The 19,678-nt window shown below is 34.6% G+C and overlaps 1 protein-coding gene across 1 annotated transcript in view; it reads left to right on the top strand.

Moving 5' to 3' along the window:
- Positions 1–11,508, top strand: part of COL19A1 (collagen type XIX alpha 1 chain) — a 341,781-nt gene extending 330,273 nt beyond the window's left edge. The window contains exons 51-53 of the mRNA XM_037844663.1: positions 4,698–4,826; positions 10,967–11,044; positions 11,218–11,508. Of these exons, the coding sequence (XP_037700591.1) occupies positions 4,698–4,826; positions 10,967–11,044; positions 11,218–11,345 (335 nt within the window). The 3' untranslated portion in view covers positions 11,346–11,508. The remainder of the gene's footprint in view (positions 1–4,697; positions 4,827–10,966; positions 11,045–11,217) is intronic.
- The last annotated feature ends 8,170 nt before the right edge of the window (positions 11,509–19,678 follow it).

Genomic DNA, 19,678 nt, shown 5'->3' with positions numbered 1-19,678 from the left:
TATTCTCCACAGCATAGTGTTTGTTTCTTCCAATTGCCTTCTTTCCATTTCTTTGTTCAGATCTCTGTCATTAAGCCTATAGGGTTTCCTTAATATCAGACATTCTTGAGTTGTCTGCTCCTACATAAGAGTGGAATCTAAAACCCTGACTGAAAGTATAGGTGAATGGTGGGGCCTGGAAAACATGAGTTTTACCACAAAGACTGGACATTTAAATTCAGTGTCTCTAAGTCTTTCCTCTTAGTTTGGTCAGATTCCCCAGGGACACTTTATTTTGGGGAGCTAAATGGGGGAAGAGGGCTCAAGGCTTGCTTATTTTCCTTGTTTTCAGTATGAAAGCCCCATTCTCAACAGCATCTGGGGCCCCTGATAAAAAGACCTTCTATTTACTCTCTTCAGAGAGACATTCAATCTTTTTTTACCACTGAGGAGGGGTAATGGCCCAACTACCAAGAGTAGAGAAAGGAATCTGAGGCTTTCAGGACTTGAACAGACTTCCAAACAGCTCTCCTTATTTTAGTTCCCCTCCTTCATCCCTACCTCCAGAGGAAATTTGTACTGCTGATTCCTACCTCTGAGTAAAAATTATTTAACCTGAAGCCTAAGAGGTAACAATATAATCAAGTATCTGATCTATTTCCCAAGGGAAATACTCATTAACTATTCTATTTCCATAATGGTGTAACAAAAGAAACTAAGTTGCAGTTGTACCAAGAAAATAGGCAATTAAACATTGAATGGGCAATAGGAGAAAAAGATGAATTTCTCTCTTTAAAAATATTGACAAATTCTGTCTGCGAAATGTATATCTTCAAATACCTGTCTTAGATCAAGGTGGACATGGGCCAGATGAAATCTGAATGTCTCTTCCTTCTCCATGTGATGCAGTTTATCATCACATTAATATTAATGTCTGCATTATATTAATGAGCCTATTCTCTAAGGAAGCCAAGCTTTTGGCCTCATTTGTTAGAATGATTGCTGTGGGTTTGCCTTGACAGATGGAATATGTTGTGTGTTTGGTTTATACAAGCTTCTATCTGAACTCTTTAGTTTCCTGCCTCGTTAGAAAACACAGCCAAAATCAGTTTAATTGATCAAAGGTCCCTGAAAACAGAGGAAAGGCAATTAAGATTACAGGCCTTTACAATTCATTTAGAGGCTTAGAAACATATTATTTTAAATTATAGAGCATTTGGGTAGGGTTCAGAAGAAGTAATTACCCTTATGGTGAATGACTATTTCTGGGTGTACCTTGAAGCTAGATAATTTACAGCTAGAAATAATTACTTAAAAGAATTTTCTGCTTTGCTCAAGATATTAAAAATTATCCAAAATGAAGTACTTTCAATTCATCAAGAGGAAAATTTGTACTGTGATTATTTGTGTTGAGACATTGAAGGTATTCAAAGAGATATGTCCCAAATTAAGAAAGTTTTACTGAAATACATATCTTCTTTTTAGTGCAAAACAATAGGTATGCAGTTTCAAATACTGATTTTGTATTTGTTTATAAAACACTCCATTTATGATTCAACATACTGTAAATATATTTGCATTCAGTATTATAATTTGAAAAATATAACTATGTATTAATTACATATTGGTTTTATCTAGTAAGTTACTGGAAACAAAATGCATTAACATCAACTAAGCATGTTCCAAGTGGATAGTGAGGCAGTAAAAGTTTTACTGGAAGTCAGGTTAAATAAAATTAAATATTTAATATGTGTATCACTCTTTTGGTCCAGCATTTATCACATCTTCATTGCTCTCCCCATCATCACCCTCAATCAACCTGTGGCCAGAGATTCTGGTCCTGTAGATATTGTGAATTACGTGTCCATTTAAGTGAAATGTGCCTTTGCATTCAACTAAATGAATGAAAAGAAGACTAGAGGACCCGAGAAACTTTTTACAAAGTCTTTACAGTTTGGGCTTTGTTTTTTGTTTTGTGTTGCTTTTGTGAGCTATAGTACCTGGTATGTTCCTGTCATTTGGTCTTTATTTTCAAAGTAAACACTAATTTCATCAGTAAGAAAATTCTCTGGAAGGCTAATCTGCACCAAACCTAGGCTGAATTTTTTACATTAAAGGCTTATTTCTTATTACACACTAGATATCTCCTTGAAAAAATTGTGTATAAGTTAATTTTATAAATGAAATCATTTGAATTTACTAAGAGAATTTGATTTTTGAGGAAAATTTGTGAGAAAAAGGAAAAAAAAACTGTGGCTAATTTTATTTTGTATTGGCAAGGATATGCCCTCTTCTATTTTTCTGTTTTAAATCTAGTTATTCATATATCAGATTTGTTAAGTATGAGATATGCAAAATATAAATAAACCAAGCAGGTCTAAATTAAGACCTAAAATCTACCATTAAGGTAGATTGTATCTATACAAGAACTTGAACAAATTTTCAGTAATGCTTTTACCAAAATTAATTACACAAAAGTTTTTTAATATTGAGATAAAAATTATGTGAATTAGTTAAATAAATTTAATTTGATTAGTGATGAATGGCCTATGTGAGATTAATAACCCAGCATTCTATAATGACAAGTGTAATCTTGGAGTAATCTTCAAAAAAGTAATTCTGAGAAGGAATGGCATAATTATATTATATAACAGATTCCTAGGCAGCAAATAAAGTTAACAACAGACAATCTTTATTTTATATGGGGTTACAAAAACGTGAATACATCTTATCTAAATGATAATCTCTTTTAGGCTCTCTTCATGAATCCTGAACATGAGCACTTAATGCAGAAAGTATAAAATACCCATTGTAGGTCACTACTTATAGAAAATGTCTAGTTAATTTGATTGACAACCAATAAAATATCTTGTATGGAATTTGTTTTAGAGTGAAAATCCTTATATTTTCATATATACATTTTCTCTGATCTTTCTCATTTTCCAGATCCTTTAAATTTCCTGAGTTATTAATACTGCACCAACTTTCTACAATGTATACTCACTTCTATCTGGAAGCATTATTGACTAATTAATGTCAAAATATTGATATAATTCTCTAAGTAAAGTATTAATAGTGCATGCCACCTATAAAAATGCTTTCATGGCCTAGTGACTGAGTTGACTTTGAAGAAGCCCCTTTAATCGTTTCTTTCTCTCCTCCCTGGTACTTGCTTTGGGACCAAGTGAACAGTGTTAAGCTCCAGGCAGATTGGTCAATGAATGGAAGGGCAAATGACAATGAAATGCTCCTTGAGAAAGCATCATTGCTTACTTAGGAAGCGTCAGCTTCATAGAGAACATCATTCAATGCCTGCAATAGATTTTGTTATTTTTATGTCATTTTTTAATGTCCTGGATAATTTGTCAATTTCTCTTAATTTGTATTTTCTTATTTTCTGAACATGTTTTCTGAAATGTGTTCTTCAGTTTCACAAAATGAAGTGTTTTCCTATTTTTACTCTGCTATAGTTAGAATTCAGTGAGAGCATGCTTATCTGCACACTTACTGAGTTTTTTTCCTTTGGTCAAATTAGAAGTCCTTCCTACGAAACCTTGATTGAATAGTACAACTCACTAACTAGAAACCCAAGCAGAAAAATATAAATAATATTGAGTGTACAATTAGATATTTTCTTTAAAAAGTAGCAATTAGTTGTTGACAAAGTATATAATATTTGCCTGGTATAGAGCCAATGTTAGTATTATATTAAACAGTGAAATCACAGGGGAATGTAGAATCATTCACCATCTTTTCAATTAATAAACCCATTAATAATGTCGTTTTTTTTTTAAATCCTAAATGTCTCATACTGTGAGTTATCTATTGCCATATGAGAAATTATATCTAAAGTTTAGTGGCTTAAAACAATAAACATTATTGTCCCACATTTTCTGTGGACCAGGGACCCAAAGAATGACTTAGATGGGTGGTTCTGGCTCAGGGCCTTGAATGAGGTTGCAGTCACTGCAGCAGCCAGGGCTGTGGTCATCTGAAGGCACACATCATCCAAGGTCACTCACATGACTGTTGGCAGGTGGCCTCAGTTCCTTACCATGTGGGCCTCTCCACTGACCATGTCGAGCATTCCCACCACACGACCGCTGACTTCGTTAAGTGAGCAGCCCAGGAGAGAGAACCCGCAGGAAGTCACAGTGCCTTTTGGGACCTAGTCTCTCAAGTTGCACACTGTCATTTCTGCTTCTTTCTATTTATTACAACTGAAAAGGAAGTCCAGCCCACACTCGAGAAGAGGGGAATTAGGCTCCACTTTGGAAGAGTGTCAAAGAATTTGTGAACATATTTCAAATCACTGCACACATTCATAATATTGCTGGAAAGTGGCTTAAAGTCCTCATTAAAACTGTTTTAAAAATGTGAACCCAAAATGTACCTAAACAGATTTTTCTCCATGAGTCATTGGCAGAGGTTAAATTAGATTCCAATCTAGTCTTCAGTCCACTGTAGTGTGCTACATCTCTGAAGCACCGAAATTCTGATTGACATAGCCCATCTGCAACTATATTCAGACAGTTTTGTGGATTCAATCTTAATTTTACCAATCAAAAAATGCCAGACTAGTTGGTAAATTAGACATGTTTAAAATGAAAAAGCAACAGTTTTTTCATTGAATTTCATGTAAAAAATCATATAAAGAATGTTGGCATAAAAAATATTTCCATTACATGGTGTATGATTTTTTTCTTTCATAAATGAAGAGAGGATGGCTGTATTTCTATCCCAACTCAAGCTGCCAGCAGCAATGTTGTCAGCTCAAGCTCATGGGAGGCCTGGTCCCCCAGGAAAGGATGGGTTACCTGGACCTCCAGGAGACCCTGGACCACAAGGTAAGTCTTCAAGAACAATATATGTTTACTAATATTTACCTCTCAGTTTTCATAACATGCTAGTCACATTTAAGGTACATTTAAAGATGTATTACATATGTGCACAAACTTATATATGTATAAAATGATTAATATAGGATATCTTGTTAATATTTGACATTCTAGCAGATTTTTAACCATTACTACTTCAAACTTAAAACTGATAATTGCCTGCCAATTTAAATGCATTTTATTAATATTATTCATTATAACAATAACATCAATGATATGTAGTTTTATATCATTATTATCCAAGAATCTTTGAGTTGTTTATGTCTCTCTTTTACTGTAAGTTAGAGATCAAGAATCAAATTTTAGTATTTTAAAGAAATAGGAAATAGTCTGAGGAAATAGTCTTAGGAAACTCTACTATAAATAGTGATTTTGATCCAAAATATATTTTGGAGAAAACTTAGAATACTTCTGTTTCTTTAGAGTTTGTGAATGGCAACTTAATTTTAAAGAATTCCCCATATGATTTCTAGAATTTTTTGAACTATAATTTGCTTAAATTGGCAAACAGTTTGTCCCACCAATCAGAATTTGATGAAACATGATCTGGAATATAGCTTGACTAAATTAAGCTGGTACAGCCCTTTTCTAGAAATATGGTCAGCAATCAGCAAAGTGGCCAAATAGGCCCTGGGTTAGACTATTCACAATTCTGAGAATTAAATCCAGTGACTACATATTATGAAAGATAATACCAGGGAACCTGCTCTTCATGTGTTACCACAGAGGAGCTTAAAGACACTGAAAAAAAAAAAATCGAAAGCAACTTGTATCAAAGAGAAAAGGAGAGGTTAACATCAAAATTACATAGGAACACAGTCCAAAATACTGCATATGCGGAAATTGGTTTTCTTTCACTAGTTCACTTTACTTTTGCTGCTTCTCTATCCCATGGAGACTTGCTTTTGTTTTCTGAAGGAAGTGCCCAAGATGGCTAATGTTTCCTCCCTCATCAGAAGTTAAAGAGCAACGACTGTTCAGTGCCCAGTTACAGTGTCCAGTAGGATCTTAACTTACAAGGAGGGTAGACAAGTCTTCTGGTGTGGTTAGCACAGTGTAACACAACGGTGCAATCGCTCCAGTTTGTCTCAACTAAGCCATATATTCTACATTTCTCTTAAATGAAATACCCTCACAGATAGTTGGAGGAAAGAGGAAAGTGTAGAATCAAGCCCCTGTGTGTGCACTGTTGTATAGATGGTGGTCATTGTGTTTTATAAGCTAGGTCTGTTCTAAAGTCACAGTGTATGAGACTGGAACGAAGAACTTGAAAGCCCATCTGAAGACGGATGAGGCCTTAAACCACATGAAGAAAAGGAGTATTAACATCCGTGTGAGAAAACCGTGGACAGATGCTTCCTGCGGCAGCAATCCGAGAGGATAAGAACAATGGAGAATTAGGATTATCAAGGAAAACTTCTGAAACTGCCATTACAGATCTAGTGTTCAGAGAGTTACCTGTTCCACACTAAGACCTGGCAGTGTATATTCTCACTCGTGTAAGGAAAGCCCAGTTGGAAGACGCTCAGTCAGAGACAATTCTAAGTCATTATATTAGTAAGGCTTTTGGAAACACCACCCGGATCTCTAGATTTCACCTGTTGTTCTGCCTAGGAGTAGATGCCTGCTTTTACCCCAGTAGGGCTTTTGAATGCAATTCTTTAATTTGAAAGACTTCCTCATATATGATTTCCATTTTTTTTAAATTAGGATTTACTAAAATTGACAAAACTTTTGTCCCACCTTAGTGTTTCTGACAACAGACATATCATGAATATAACTTAGTTTGCATCTCTTCAACCTTTGCATGATACCTCTTTTTCAGTATTTGTTAAATTTGCCAGAATTACAGTAGAAAAAAACAAAACTTGCAAAAAGTGAGATTCATTTTTAAGAAATGTTTACCTGTGGTTATGCTTTACTAACAATCCTGTCTAAATCCACAGATAAAATCTTACTGAAAAAAAAAAAAAAGGAAGAAAGAAAATGAGGCTGCTATTTGATTTTTGGCACCTCTCCAGGAGTGCACAAGGAATTAAGGTTTTTGCTCTAGTGGATTCCATAGCATGAAGTGCTCAGAAAGTGAAGTTAGGCATATAACTTCAAAGATTTGCTCTGCTAATTTAAAAGTTTTCTTCAGATGCTGTTGGTAGACTCAAGCCTATTCATGTCACTCCATGACTGAGTTAGAGAAAGTGTTGGAATGAGAAATGCAACACAAAAAGGGAGAGAAAATGTGGGCACAGTGTGACATAGCACTCTGCCCACTCACTATTCAGTTTGATGGTAGCACTTATGAAATTTCTAAAAGAGACATTTTATTCAGTGTTTTTCAGAAAGAAATCCATTTCACTTAAAATTAAGTGGTTTGCTTTAAAATATGCACTATGGAATGCGTCCCTTATTATCTTTTGGAGGGACAAAAATGAAAAGTGTTCTCATAAAGTTTCTTGTGCTTATTCTGAAGAGTGGGAGACATGTAGAGAGGAGTGAGAAAATTGACATCCGACTATTAGAAGTCCATGATCCAAGTTGAAAAGGGGAGGTACTGCTCATTCTGACAATGATCCTCTTCCAGCACCCTGATCTTGAAGTGAGAATAGAGACCATTATGATTCTGAGTTGGGTCACCTTGTCTGCATTTTTTCGAAGTTCCCGAAGGGGTGATTTTTGATGTCTTTTTTAAATTGAAAAGCATAAACAGACACTTAGATTTTAATTATCCCATGGGGTTCTGATTATTGCTGACCATGTGTCATTGGGAGGAGAACTTTCCTTGGTGTTCTTTGTTCCCTGCCTCTGTTCTACAGCCCAGGGCCTGATCGCTGGACTTCTGGGGTGAGTGAGAATGAGCCATGTTAGGCTCTAAAAGCCCTGAGAAGCATGACCCAGCTGGGTTACCTCACATAAGGAGGAGAGGCCAGTTTTCTAAGCAGACTCTACCCTCTTGGATAAATGTTATGAGAAAGAACTTTAGGTACACCTTTTCCAAACACAGCTGATTCTCCACCCCTATGAATACCCTGAGGATTAGATGCCACACGTGAAAGCCCTATCCATTTCAGAAAGAGCCCACACATTGAGTGGATGTGGGATTAGTGGGGAAAAAAAGGATAAATCCATTCCCTGTGTCCTCCGTTAGGTTTAAAAGGACAATATTGGGGATGGTTCTTATTTTTGGACTTCTCAAATTTAGCTATTATTGATTTCTAGTGAAGGAAAACCTTCTGTTATTTGTAAGCCATGGCCCATAGGGTAGTTCATCTGACTGGTATAAATTTGACCTTTCAAATTTGTTATCAGGAGAGGCATTTAGAAATGTGAGGGCAGTCAAGTGTGTGTCAAAAGGACTTAAGGGCACTGCAGATTAGTGGGCCACAAGCAGGAAGGCTAAACACCTTGTAAGACAGGGGGAAGTCTCCAACGTGAAGAATTGTCTCTCTCAAGATGCCAGTACCGCCCATTTCTGGCCTCATTTGTCCATTACGAAAAGCCACATAGATGCATAGATCTGAAACTTCAGAAGTTAATCTCTGGAGTTAAAACTGAAATCTTCTTGCTGGAAATAATAACAGTCTACCACCTGACAAACTACACAAAACACCAAGTTTCATCAAAGCCTAGTATCTCTAGATGTTTTAGATTAGGACACTGCCGTTATTTTATTTCTGTTTTCCCACATCAGCTGCAGAAATTAACTGTCATCCTGTCTACTTATAGTCTATGAAAATACATGTATTTGCAAGTTGTGTCTGTTTGCAGATAGATCAGGTTTTCAAAAGTCTAAGTACAACCTACCCTAAAGGAGTGAAAAGCTCAGTTCTAAAAACTGGAAAGGTATTACTGAATTTATTAGCATTGCTATCTGAAGACTTTTATGAAGCAATTGCAAAACTAGACCCAGTAGCTTCATGGCAGCCTTTATAATGAATGAGCTTGGGCCCTGATTGGGAAATTTAAGAGTAGAAAGTTCTCAAGTGATTATGAAATTCAAAGGCTTTATCTGTTAATGGCAGGTGGTTTTTACTCTAATGAACTGAGAAACTTGTACAAATAAATTTTTACATTTGATAAGAAGGGTGTAAATACTACCCTATTATACAAATATACAAATCATTATTTCTTGTTTTGTGATACTAGATGCACTGAAATACATATGGAATAATATATTTTTTACATTATATTAAAATCTAGGAACTGAATTTCAATAAAATATGTAGGATTTAGCAGATATATTCTTCATTTGGAATTGTGTTACAGTCTTGTTAATCCTCTCTTTAATTAAAAGTTTGTACATCTTTATTATATATTTCTTCCTCATTCTTTTAGCCAATGATTTTAAGTACTTACTGAGATAGCTTGAGAGTCCACTTTACAATCTTTCTGCTATACTGGGGACTGCATTGATCTATCAAATCTACCTCATCTAATGCATGTAATTTTACTCCAGATGTTTAAATAATGGATTTAGAAAGATTCTTTCAAATGACTCTCAGTACAAACATTTCTTCTTTGTTCACATATGTTAAGTGAAAATCACTTAGAAGGAAGAAATCCTGGAACTATTTTAAATTTGAATATGTATCAACTTAAGATACTGTGTCACATATCCAAGCCACTCTTCTCTCTTGGATCTAGCATTGTATTGAACATCTGTAACACAGCTTTCAGATACAAATGTTTGCAGGTTTTCTCCGGCTGTATTTCCAATATGCATTTCAAAATATATCCCAGATGTGTATACTTGTTTCCATTATTTTCATTATTTTAATGGTCTGGTCACAACTCCAAGGCAAAGAAATAAATGTTTTTTGGATAATAATGTATACATTTAATGGCTAAATCAAAACTGAGATTGGTAAACCCAAAACTGATATCTAATTCTTGACAATTAAGGGAAATAATTGAATGTACATAGTGTCCATAGGGAGCACTAAATTTTCTCCTCCTATCATACCTTTATGAAAAGGCACAACTAATTTATGACGTGTTGTTTCCTACAGAGATGCTTTCTTCCATATACCCTTGCTGTGTGTTGGCATGGTTCTGCATGACTGCTCTGTTCATTTGGGACGGGCAACAATCTTTAAGCTGCTGTTTGAGTGTGAAAAAGTTGGAAATAAAGACAATTTACCAGCACTGTGAAACTCTTTTAGCCTTTCTTTGAACAAGGTCTTACATGGATGCCCAATATATAAAACCCAGATAAATTTTATGCTCTTTTAAACCAGGGATAAGTGTTCCCTGAGGCACGGATTTTTCTGTATCATTCCAGCTCAAGTGACAACAAGCAAATTTAAGAACCAGAATGAGTTTGTCCTGAAATGTACACAGATCTTAGACCTAACTCAGTTTGGTTAAACTATCTTACATTGTTGAAGTGATTTTGGAATAATCCCTCAGTCTCCTCTTGTTGTCTAATACTGTTGAAGCTCCTAGTGCTTTGTATAAAAATCCTCAATATATGTGGGCCTTTTAGAAAGGATGTACTTTGTTATAGTTAGTAATTTGAACAAAGACATATTTGTCTTGACTCTTGAGCTGGGTAGACTTAAGTGTACTCAATCTCTTGCTGTTACTAAAATCATGAGTTTTTGTTCCTTCCATTCCCTTAATTTTCAGACCGAGGAAAAAATTCTTAACATATTATCTAGTCCTTGTATTAAGCCCAACTTCCTTTATTTAGGCTGTACCTAGAATCCAATCAGAATTCCTATTAAAAAGGGGTCACATGGCCTATTATAGTTACTTGAAAGAGGATATGCATGATTGATTTATTTAGGTGACATTTTAGTGCCAAAAATCTCGCTATGTAGAGTTTAACTAGTTGGAACTTTTTATAGTACTTGCATATTTTTAACATCCTCATTGTCTAATTGCACTTAAATTGTTTGATATGTGAGTTTAACATGTAATTAATGCAAAATACATAGCTGCTATACTATTTATGCTTAGCAAATATATATATCATAGACTAAGATATTTATTTAAATAAAATACCATAGACTCAGAAAATGGTCCTTGCATGTGCTGTGTTGTCATAGAACACAATTTTTGTGTTTCTCTCTTTTTATATATCTCTCATGTAGGCTATCGAGGACAGAAGGGAGAAAGAGGTGAACCTGGTATTGGGCTGCCAGGGAGCCCGGGTCTTCCTGGGACTTCAGGTAACTGTGGTATTATCTTCATAATACAAGCAAGCCTCTGAGAATGGAAACCATCCCTTCTCTTCTTTGACCTTTATGTGTTAGCACAAGTCAAGTGAGAATGATCCACATTGGAGGGAGGAAGAGAGGGTCATATGTGATCTGCATTCTGATGGGGTCTTTTATTCCATTAGCCTTGGGTTTGCCAGGCTCACCAGGTTCCCCAGGTCCTCAGGGCCCCCCAGGCCCTAATGGAAGATGTAACCCAGAAGATTGCCTCTATCCTGTGTCTCATGCCCGTCAGCGGACAAGTGGAAAATGAGCAACACACCTGAGGAAGATTGGTTCCTGGTGATTGCTCCTTGCCATTGGAGCTATCTTATTACCATCAAATCCTCATTATATGTGGGCCTTTTTATTTTTTGATGTAGACCAGACATTAAAAGCAACAATTTGAATGCTATTACAATGGTAATTGCACTGTCAACATTTTTAGATTTTTCCCAAATTCATTCTATGTTTTGCTTTACCATTACTACGATTCTTATTTGAGGTTTTATATGAAATACACAAGCAAACATATTAGTTCTTCAAGAGGAAATTACATCTTGTGATTTAGTGACTGACAATGAGGTACACTGTAGTCTCAACAACATGTGTTTGGATTTGGTTTCTGACTTTTAAAGTTTTAGATTTATTCTGAAGATTTCTTGGTATTTAAATTTACTCTCATTACTAAAAATTTTGTCAACTTTTTTGATATAGTTCACTGCTCCTGTTGAATGTTTTTGACTAATTTTTATAGCTTAAGAATCTTAGACCATCCTGTATCTATCCTATTTATGCAGAGAAATGGGCAATAAGAGCTTCACTTTTTAACTTATGTCTTGGAAGGAGGTTATGTTATTAGGAAGCCCAAAACCCACCATCACCAACTACTGAAATGATTTTATTAATTCTGTATAATGAGCTCAAGTCATAGCAATCACTACTGGGATGAATATGTACTGCATGAGAAAGGAAGAACAGATTTTGATTGTATAAGCACATATTCCCCAAGAAAAGTCTAACACACTGTAGTCCCTTCTCTGAGATGCTTTCCCTAAGGGGTATTTGGTGTGGGAGACACCACATCATCTTTGGTACTCTTGAAGCTTAAATAACCTAGCAAGGTGTTTGAGCCCCTGTACGCATTATCCAATGACCTCATCACCCTCAGAATTTAAGCCAAGAACTGGCCATCAGAACAAAGGACAGGGTTTTTAGAAACTGGAAAAGAAACCTCCTTGCCCTGGATGAATGTATGGTGTCAGCAGATGCATATCGAGAAGGTGAACCCCATAAGGTCTTAAGGAGAATAATGTCTCTCCAGAAGTTGCAGCAAGAACAGCAAAGAAAAGCCATGTAACTGAATATGCAATGAACACTGAGACCAAAGAGTTACCACTCACTCCTGGGGGATGCAACAGGTGCTGCAAAGGGCCTATCTTCGGAAATGAAATGAAAATATAACAATCACCAAACAAATTTCTGAACAGTATTTTTATTGCCTAGCTATATGTTATTTGGAGAAACTGTTAGTTGAAAACAACTGATTTCTTGACTACTAGGCAGAGGATGTTGCTGAAATCTTGGTGGTAAGTCCTATGGATGCTGACAGCATGACACCCAGAGCACCTCTGTACAGAAGTCAGGAGTTCATATGTCTTTAAGGAGCAGTGCAGCCTCCAATTTGGATAAAGCAAAGTAAGATTATTGCTTTTGTCTGTTAATTGAAAAATGAGTGTGAAAAGCCAAGCCCACTGAAATTGGGAAAAGCTGTGAATGAAGTTGGCCTGAGATGTATGCCACGTCTCTTCAAATGCACCCATGACTTGAACTGGTTTTCACTCTAGATGAACTGAACTGCTGGTCAGGTACTGTCTACATGTCTGTGCATACATACAACCTTTTAGTTATTTCATGTTGATTTATGGTGTATTTTTTCAATTCCAAGTTTATTTATTTTATTTTCTGAGTTTGTTTTATTTATTTTAAGTGTTTTGACTTTAAAATGATTTTCATTTTCTTTCCTGTGCAATACCTATGACGGTGCTGTATTTTAAACTACACAACTGGAATATACGTGTGCATTTCTTAGTAGAATGATAATTTATCCCCCAAAAAAGTGTACATAAATCCAAATTCTGGTGCTATATGTATATCTTGAGCTTTTAATTTGTTGAACTACACTCTGAATGCTTATAACTTATCTACCACTCATATGAATTGAATTTGTCCTAAACTTAAATAATTTATGATTTCAAGGATTATTTTTTCATATGAACTAATAGGTTTATCCTTTTGCTTCTTTGCTAATTCAAAAATATTTCTTTTATCATTTAAGTTTTCATGGACTTTTATGCTGATTGTGATCAACGTAGTATTTTTTTAGTTTTCCTTGAGTTGATGCTTTCATATACATAAAGACTCAGTTTTCTTGTTTTTTGGATTCTGTTCATTTTAGTTCCACAGAGTGGGTCATGCCTCCTTTCTTACAAAGTGTATATATTTAGAAATATTTGTTTTTATTATTTAATTAATGTTTGGTTTATTCCTGTTTCAAGGATTGGTATTTATTCAGGTGATTGAGGAGAGGAGGTGGGATATACAATTATTTGAAGCAATTTCAAAGTAGAATTGTCACAATGATGCAAGCTTTTTTTTTTGTTGTTAACACATAACTAAATATGCCCTTGTCATAATTAGAAAAATGGGCCTGTGTCTACTTGGTTCATGCTTCTCTCATCCTAGTTTATTGCTTACCTTCACATTTCCTTACTCATCTCTGTACATGACATGCAACAAAGGGCAGCAAAGAAAGACTGGGTCCAGCTAATACAGCCCCAAATGAAGTAGAGATTTGGCAGTTGCCTAATTCCTTTCATAAAAATTAATTGGATAATTTGGACCCCAGAGTAGGGTGGGAATTTTCCCCCTAAATAATGGTGGATGCCAAATCTCTTGTACTAATTTAGTCAATTCCAAAACATCTTTTTACGTCTATAAAGATGGCAGTAATGTCCACAGCAGGGAAGAATTATCAAATTTCCTGAATTATCTGTTGTTTGCACTCCAAGCAACGTGTTTAAATACCAAATACCAAAGTAATGGCCTTGATAGCCAGCGACAATTAAAACTGTTTGTCCTTTACAAGCATGTTTGAATTCCAGTCTTATATTTCATACCAAGATTAATTAACACTTTCAGATAGAAACCTTTCTAAGCAAAGAACAAGGTAGGACAAATTAATATTTATGGCCTTATGGATTATTCTTCCCTTTGTCTTTAGATTCCACAGTTTGTTCATTGTTCTTTCCAACTGAGGATATCAACATCAATTCTAACCATAACAAAAACATAGCCATAGCCAGTCTTAACCTTTTAAATATTTCACTTCGTGATCAAAATAATTTAATGTCTTTAAATAACCACACATGCTCCATTTCTCTACTTAAGACGTTGAAATTTTAGTCACATGTTATATCATAGAGCTTAAGTATTTACATTAAGATATGTCGCCTGTAAAATTTTTCATTTTATGTTTGGCTTATAAAGTACCTTTTAGGGCTATGTATTAGGAATTAAATAAGGTTTAGCTTTTCTGCAGTCTTGTCTGTTGAGAACCTGTGATATACCTCCTTTGTCCACAAGATGGTGTTCAAAGCAAAACTGAACAGACTCAGAAAACCAAGGCTAGAAAGTTTAGTGGACAAGTAAATCAGACCCTTGCCTTTGCACTTTTTCTTATTTGGTTAATAATTTTGTTCTGTTTGTTTAATGTTAATATATGTTTTTCCTCATTTTAAGTGTTTCTATGAAGCAGACAGGAAACTAATCAGAGAAGCAATAGCCTCTGATTAGTTGGCTGTCTCAGTTTTCATTTTATTTGAAGTTAACTTGAAAAATTACTATTCCTGACTTTAGTTTTTTTTGTTCAACACCCTCGCATTTTAATTATCTTATCTTTTAAGATAGGACAGATATTCTCTTTTGACAGATAAGTAACAGTGGGCAATTTATAAAATTAGATAATGTCTGAATCTCCATATGGTTCAAGGTACTTAAAATTTTGCAATTAGATTTGTATGATGCTTATATTCTTCTAGAAATACATCACTATTTTCAAAAGTATAACGCTTTTCAAAATTATAAGTAATGCTTTATAAAAATTTTTATTTTCCAACATTTTTAATATCCTGGGATTGAGAATGTCCAGGTTAAGTTATATGTGAAGCTGTTTCAGGGAATCCTCAGAATGGTTTTGCAAGTTTACTTATCACTCTTGTTCTAAAATTATTTTTCACTCTTGTTTGTGACCACCTTCCCAAGATATACGGTATTTATTGTCACTGCTTCCTGATGTTCTTTAATGACTTTAGAGTAAAGGCAGGTACTCCCCTTTTGTACCATCTCTTGTCATAGAACTCACACAGGCTTCTAAGAGGAGACGACGCAAAAAAAAAGATTTGAATTTGCAACTTTTATGCCATGGTTACTAGCCCATATGAGAGGAGTTTTATCCATTTATTAGCCGGCTGGTAAAGATAGCATTAATTACATTAAATTTGTTGAACTACTAGGTGTCTCAGGAAATAGGACAAATGGGCATCTTTATTGTGTCATTTAGCTGGGGCTATAATGTAAAAATTCTACTGATCAAAGTCATGCCAGTATAACTGGTCAGCTGGATTAAATTGAATGAAGCATCAGGTGAACACAGAGAAAACTCTTTCAGACAAGTGGACCCAAAGCAGCAAAACCTCCAAGATAAGGCAGGATTATTAGGACAAAGCTAAGTTTAAGAAACTCCAAAGGGAAAAAAAAATTTCAAGTTCAGGTCCAAGAGTGATATATGATACAACTCAAAGCTCATTTCCTCACGAATCTGTCAAAAGTGAATACTGATCAAAGTGAGAGGTTTCACTGAACTTAGGGGTAGTTAAATAAGATTTATCTGAAGTGTGTGTGTCGCTTGACCATAATAAGCTTAGTGTATAAAGATGCTAATTATTTTACAACTTTTTATTTTGCTGTATTATTTAAAATATATTTTTGGGCTAAATATTTTTCACTGTATTAATGTATTTTAATTCAGATTGTATTAAGGCATATTTTATATGTATTTAATTTTAAAATAACAATTAGGACATATTTTCTCCCACTTTGTCCTCTATCTTACATCATCTAACTACTTGAGGTTTAACTCAACATACTCATGTTAAGTGGCATGGCACTATTTAATTCTAAATCGCACATGGATATAATGTTTTGAGGCCTTGATCCCTATGTTTATTATGCATAATGAGTTTGTCACCTATCTCAGCAATAAAGAATTTGCTCCGAAATCAGGGAATTCTAAGGTGCAGTTATTAATGCCACTTCTTGGGGCTGAAGGGCCACACCTGAGTTCCATTTTGTTGGCGCTCAAAACCCTCCTGGACCGAGGGTGAGTGCACCCGAGTCCAATGAAGCTGTAAATGTCGAGTGTGGGTTCAACCGTGCCACATGTACAGATACTCGGAATAATTAAGTGTATAACCCGTCTCCCCTCCTTGGCAGTTCACACATGCAAACAAAGCTTGATCTGATGATTTCTGATAAGAATTTTATGCAGAAACAAGTTAGAGAATAGGCAGACCTTTATGTCTTTTGTCCTTCAAAGTGATCGCCTATCTAAAGATATTTGAGACTTGCTGCTCTAAAGGGGCCTGAGCAAGATAAGAGAAACCAAATTAAGTTCCCTCATAAAAAGAAGCTCTAACCATCATTAGTGATAAGACAACAGTCAATAACTAGTTAATAGATAGCATATTTTCTTAACAGAAGTTAATTATCCCCAAACATGCCAGTGGATTTCTATGTTTACTTAGACTGAGAAATCATTTGCATTCTAATCTATTTTCATTGTCAGGTCCCCTTGTGATGTAGCGTATTAACTAGTTTGTTCTCTAAGAAACATTACAAGGCTCTTCACAAACAAATGTTCCATTTGCAGGCAAAAGGCAAATTCAAATAAATAACTTCTTGGAGTCTATAGCCCCTCCCTCATTGGTTCTCCCTCCAGTTATTGATAAATAACTTGGGTCAAGTACCAGATGTGAAAGCCTCATGTCAAGGGAAAAGGCATGAATTGTCAGTTATTAAGACTTAAAAAAAAACAAACAAAGAAAAACCATCCTTTTCTTGATATTCAGGTCTAACAAATATATTACATTTCCTCCAGATAAACATTTAAAGAGTATTTGAACATGTGTATTTATAGTCATCCATTATTACAGTTAAGCAATTTTGATTTAATATTTACTGAGCCATATTCTCTTAATTTTGCCATGTCCTAGATCATAAGTACACTAAGAAAGACTAAGTACAAAACTGAAAAGTATTTATTTTGGTGATATGAAAAAATATCATTTACTGAACAGAAATATTCTTTTAAAAAGATATTTAAAATCATGTTTGTTCAATACTCATAAACAGCAAGATTAATAGATTGCTGGTACTATTTTCCTTAATATTGATCCTTAATTCCTTTTGTCAGGGCTACCAGCAAGTGTTTAAAAATAATTTTCTTGATTTTTGGAATAGTTTTATATATTTATAGTGATTTTTCCATCTACATTAGTTTATTTTTAAACTCAGATTTACTATACCTCAGAGACACTTACTGTAATATCCACAAATTTAAATAATACAATCAGAGGTAATCTAAAGCAGGTTATATTAAGCTTTTTACAGGTTGCAAATAAATCAAATTTAACTAATGAAATTTAAGAATAGCAATATTGGTTTAGTCAGCTTGAAATATAAAGTGTCCATAAATAATCGAATTAATTACATAACTAATACAAATATTCATTCATACTCTTCTGCTAGACAAAAGTCAGTTACCCCAAACCATTCCAGTGACTCTATGTGCTCAAACTGGTAAGTGATTTTCATAGTTCTTAACTAACCTGTCAGATATTTGGGATGAAAATCTTACTGTAATGCCGTAGCAGCACTGATGAAATAGACCAGAATCCATTTGCCCTTGATTAACATGCATGATTCTAACCAATTTTAGTCTTCCTGTTCCTCCTTCATCATATTTTTCAAACAATCTCAAAGAGGTGTTAGAAGTTTCCTTTATGCTAGAGATATACTTGATCTAATGCAATATTTATCAACTTCTCTTTCTTTTTGGAAAGGATTTGTGGGTGCTTTTTGTTTGCAATTTCTCAGTTGAGTATCTACTGCTTCTGTAAACTATTTCACTTAACTGAAATTTATAATGGATTGTTCTCAACAATTGGAGTGTGCTGATTTTACATAATCTATTTGTAAGTGGTTGTTTCCAATTTTGTTTACTGTACCCATGGAATTTGTTGTACAGCTTTATAAAATATGTACCAGATTTGTAAAGCAGTTTGTATGCACTGTTCCTTGATTTTTTTAAAAAATTATGAGTATATTACAGAACTGAAAAACATGTTTATTTGGTTATCTCATTTTTCTTTTGTTGTATTTGATTATGTCACTCCACTTAAAATAAAACCATCTTGGTGAAAAGATAATGCAGTTTCTTTGCAGTTATTTGGTTATATATCATAGCACGTGAAAAAGTTTGCCATTTTAATAAAGATTGTTTTAGATAGTTATTACAGATACCTCTATTTTCAAAACTCATCTACTCCATACAAAGAACAGACCATCCTTCTTAGTCTGTGTAAATAACACTGAGCTATGTAGTCAAATGGGAATCATTCTCCCTAAGCACAGTCCATACTACACACACAGAATTAGATGCTATATAGTTTTAAGAAATCCAAATACAGATTAATGATTGATTTAGCCAAACAAATGGGGCTAGAATTTTTAAATGTATTGATAAGTCACATGAGGAAAAATAATTGATATCAAAAATCCTATTAAGGCTCCCCTGTGACTTGAGGGAATTGAATTCCATAAACTAACTGAAGATATTGACTATTCTGAACTACTGTCCAATGCCCTGGGACAAGTCACTCATACCATGACATAAAATGAATGTAAGTCTGATCAACAGTCTATATAGATGTTGATGAAACAGCAAACCAATGTAATTATGTAAATAGTAATAAGGTGCTCAAATGGTCAGGCAATGCCTATCTTATTGATAATGCAGAGCTTCAGCAGAGCAGCTGTCTTTATAAAATTTATTTTTTAAATGGTGAAGCATAAATAATTTTTACAGCAGTGAAGTTCTGAATAGTTGGGAGCTAACAGACCATTTAAATGAAGGTAGGGGTTTTTAACCTAGAAACCAAGCAAGGCTGGATCTAAAGGGTCCGTGAAATCTCTGGAACACTATGCAGAAATGTATGCGTATGCATTTGTGTACTTTTTTAAGGTATAAGTCCATAGCTTTCACTAGAATTCCAAAAAAGCCCATGAAGCTCTCCCCCAGCTCCCATCCTAAAGACATGTTGGAACTTCTGTCACAAGGTAACACCCACAGGGGAACAGTCAGGGCTTTTTAACTTCTCTGTGAAGAAAAAGCACAGATATTATAAACATATACCTATATAAATAACAGTAATTTTCAGAATTTCAATGTGTGGAAATATGAATATTTCAAATATTCCAAACATGGAA

This window comes from Choloepus didactylus, chromosome 7 (genome assembly GCF_015220235.1).
Source record: "Choloepus didactylus isolate mChoDid1 chromosome 7, mChoDid1.pri, whole genome shotgun sequence".
NCBI classification, from domain to species: domain Eukaryota; kingdom Metazoa; phylum Chordata; class Mammalia; order Pilosa; family Megalonychidae; genus Choloepus; species Choloepus didactylus.
This window is presented reverse-complemented; position numbering and strand designations above follow the sequence as displayed.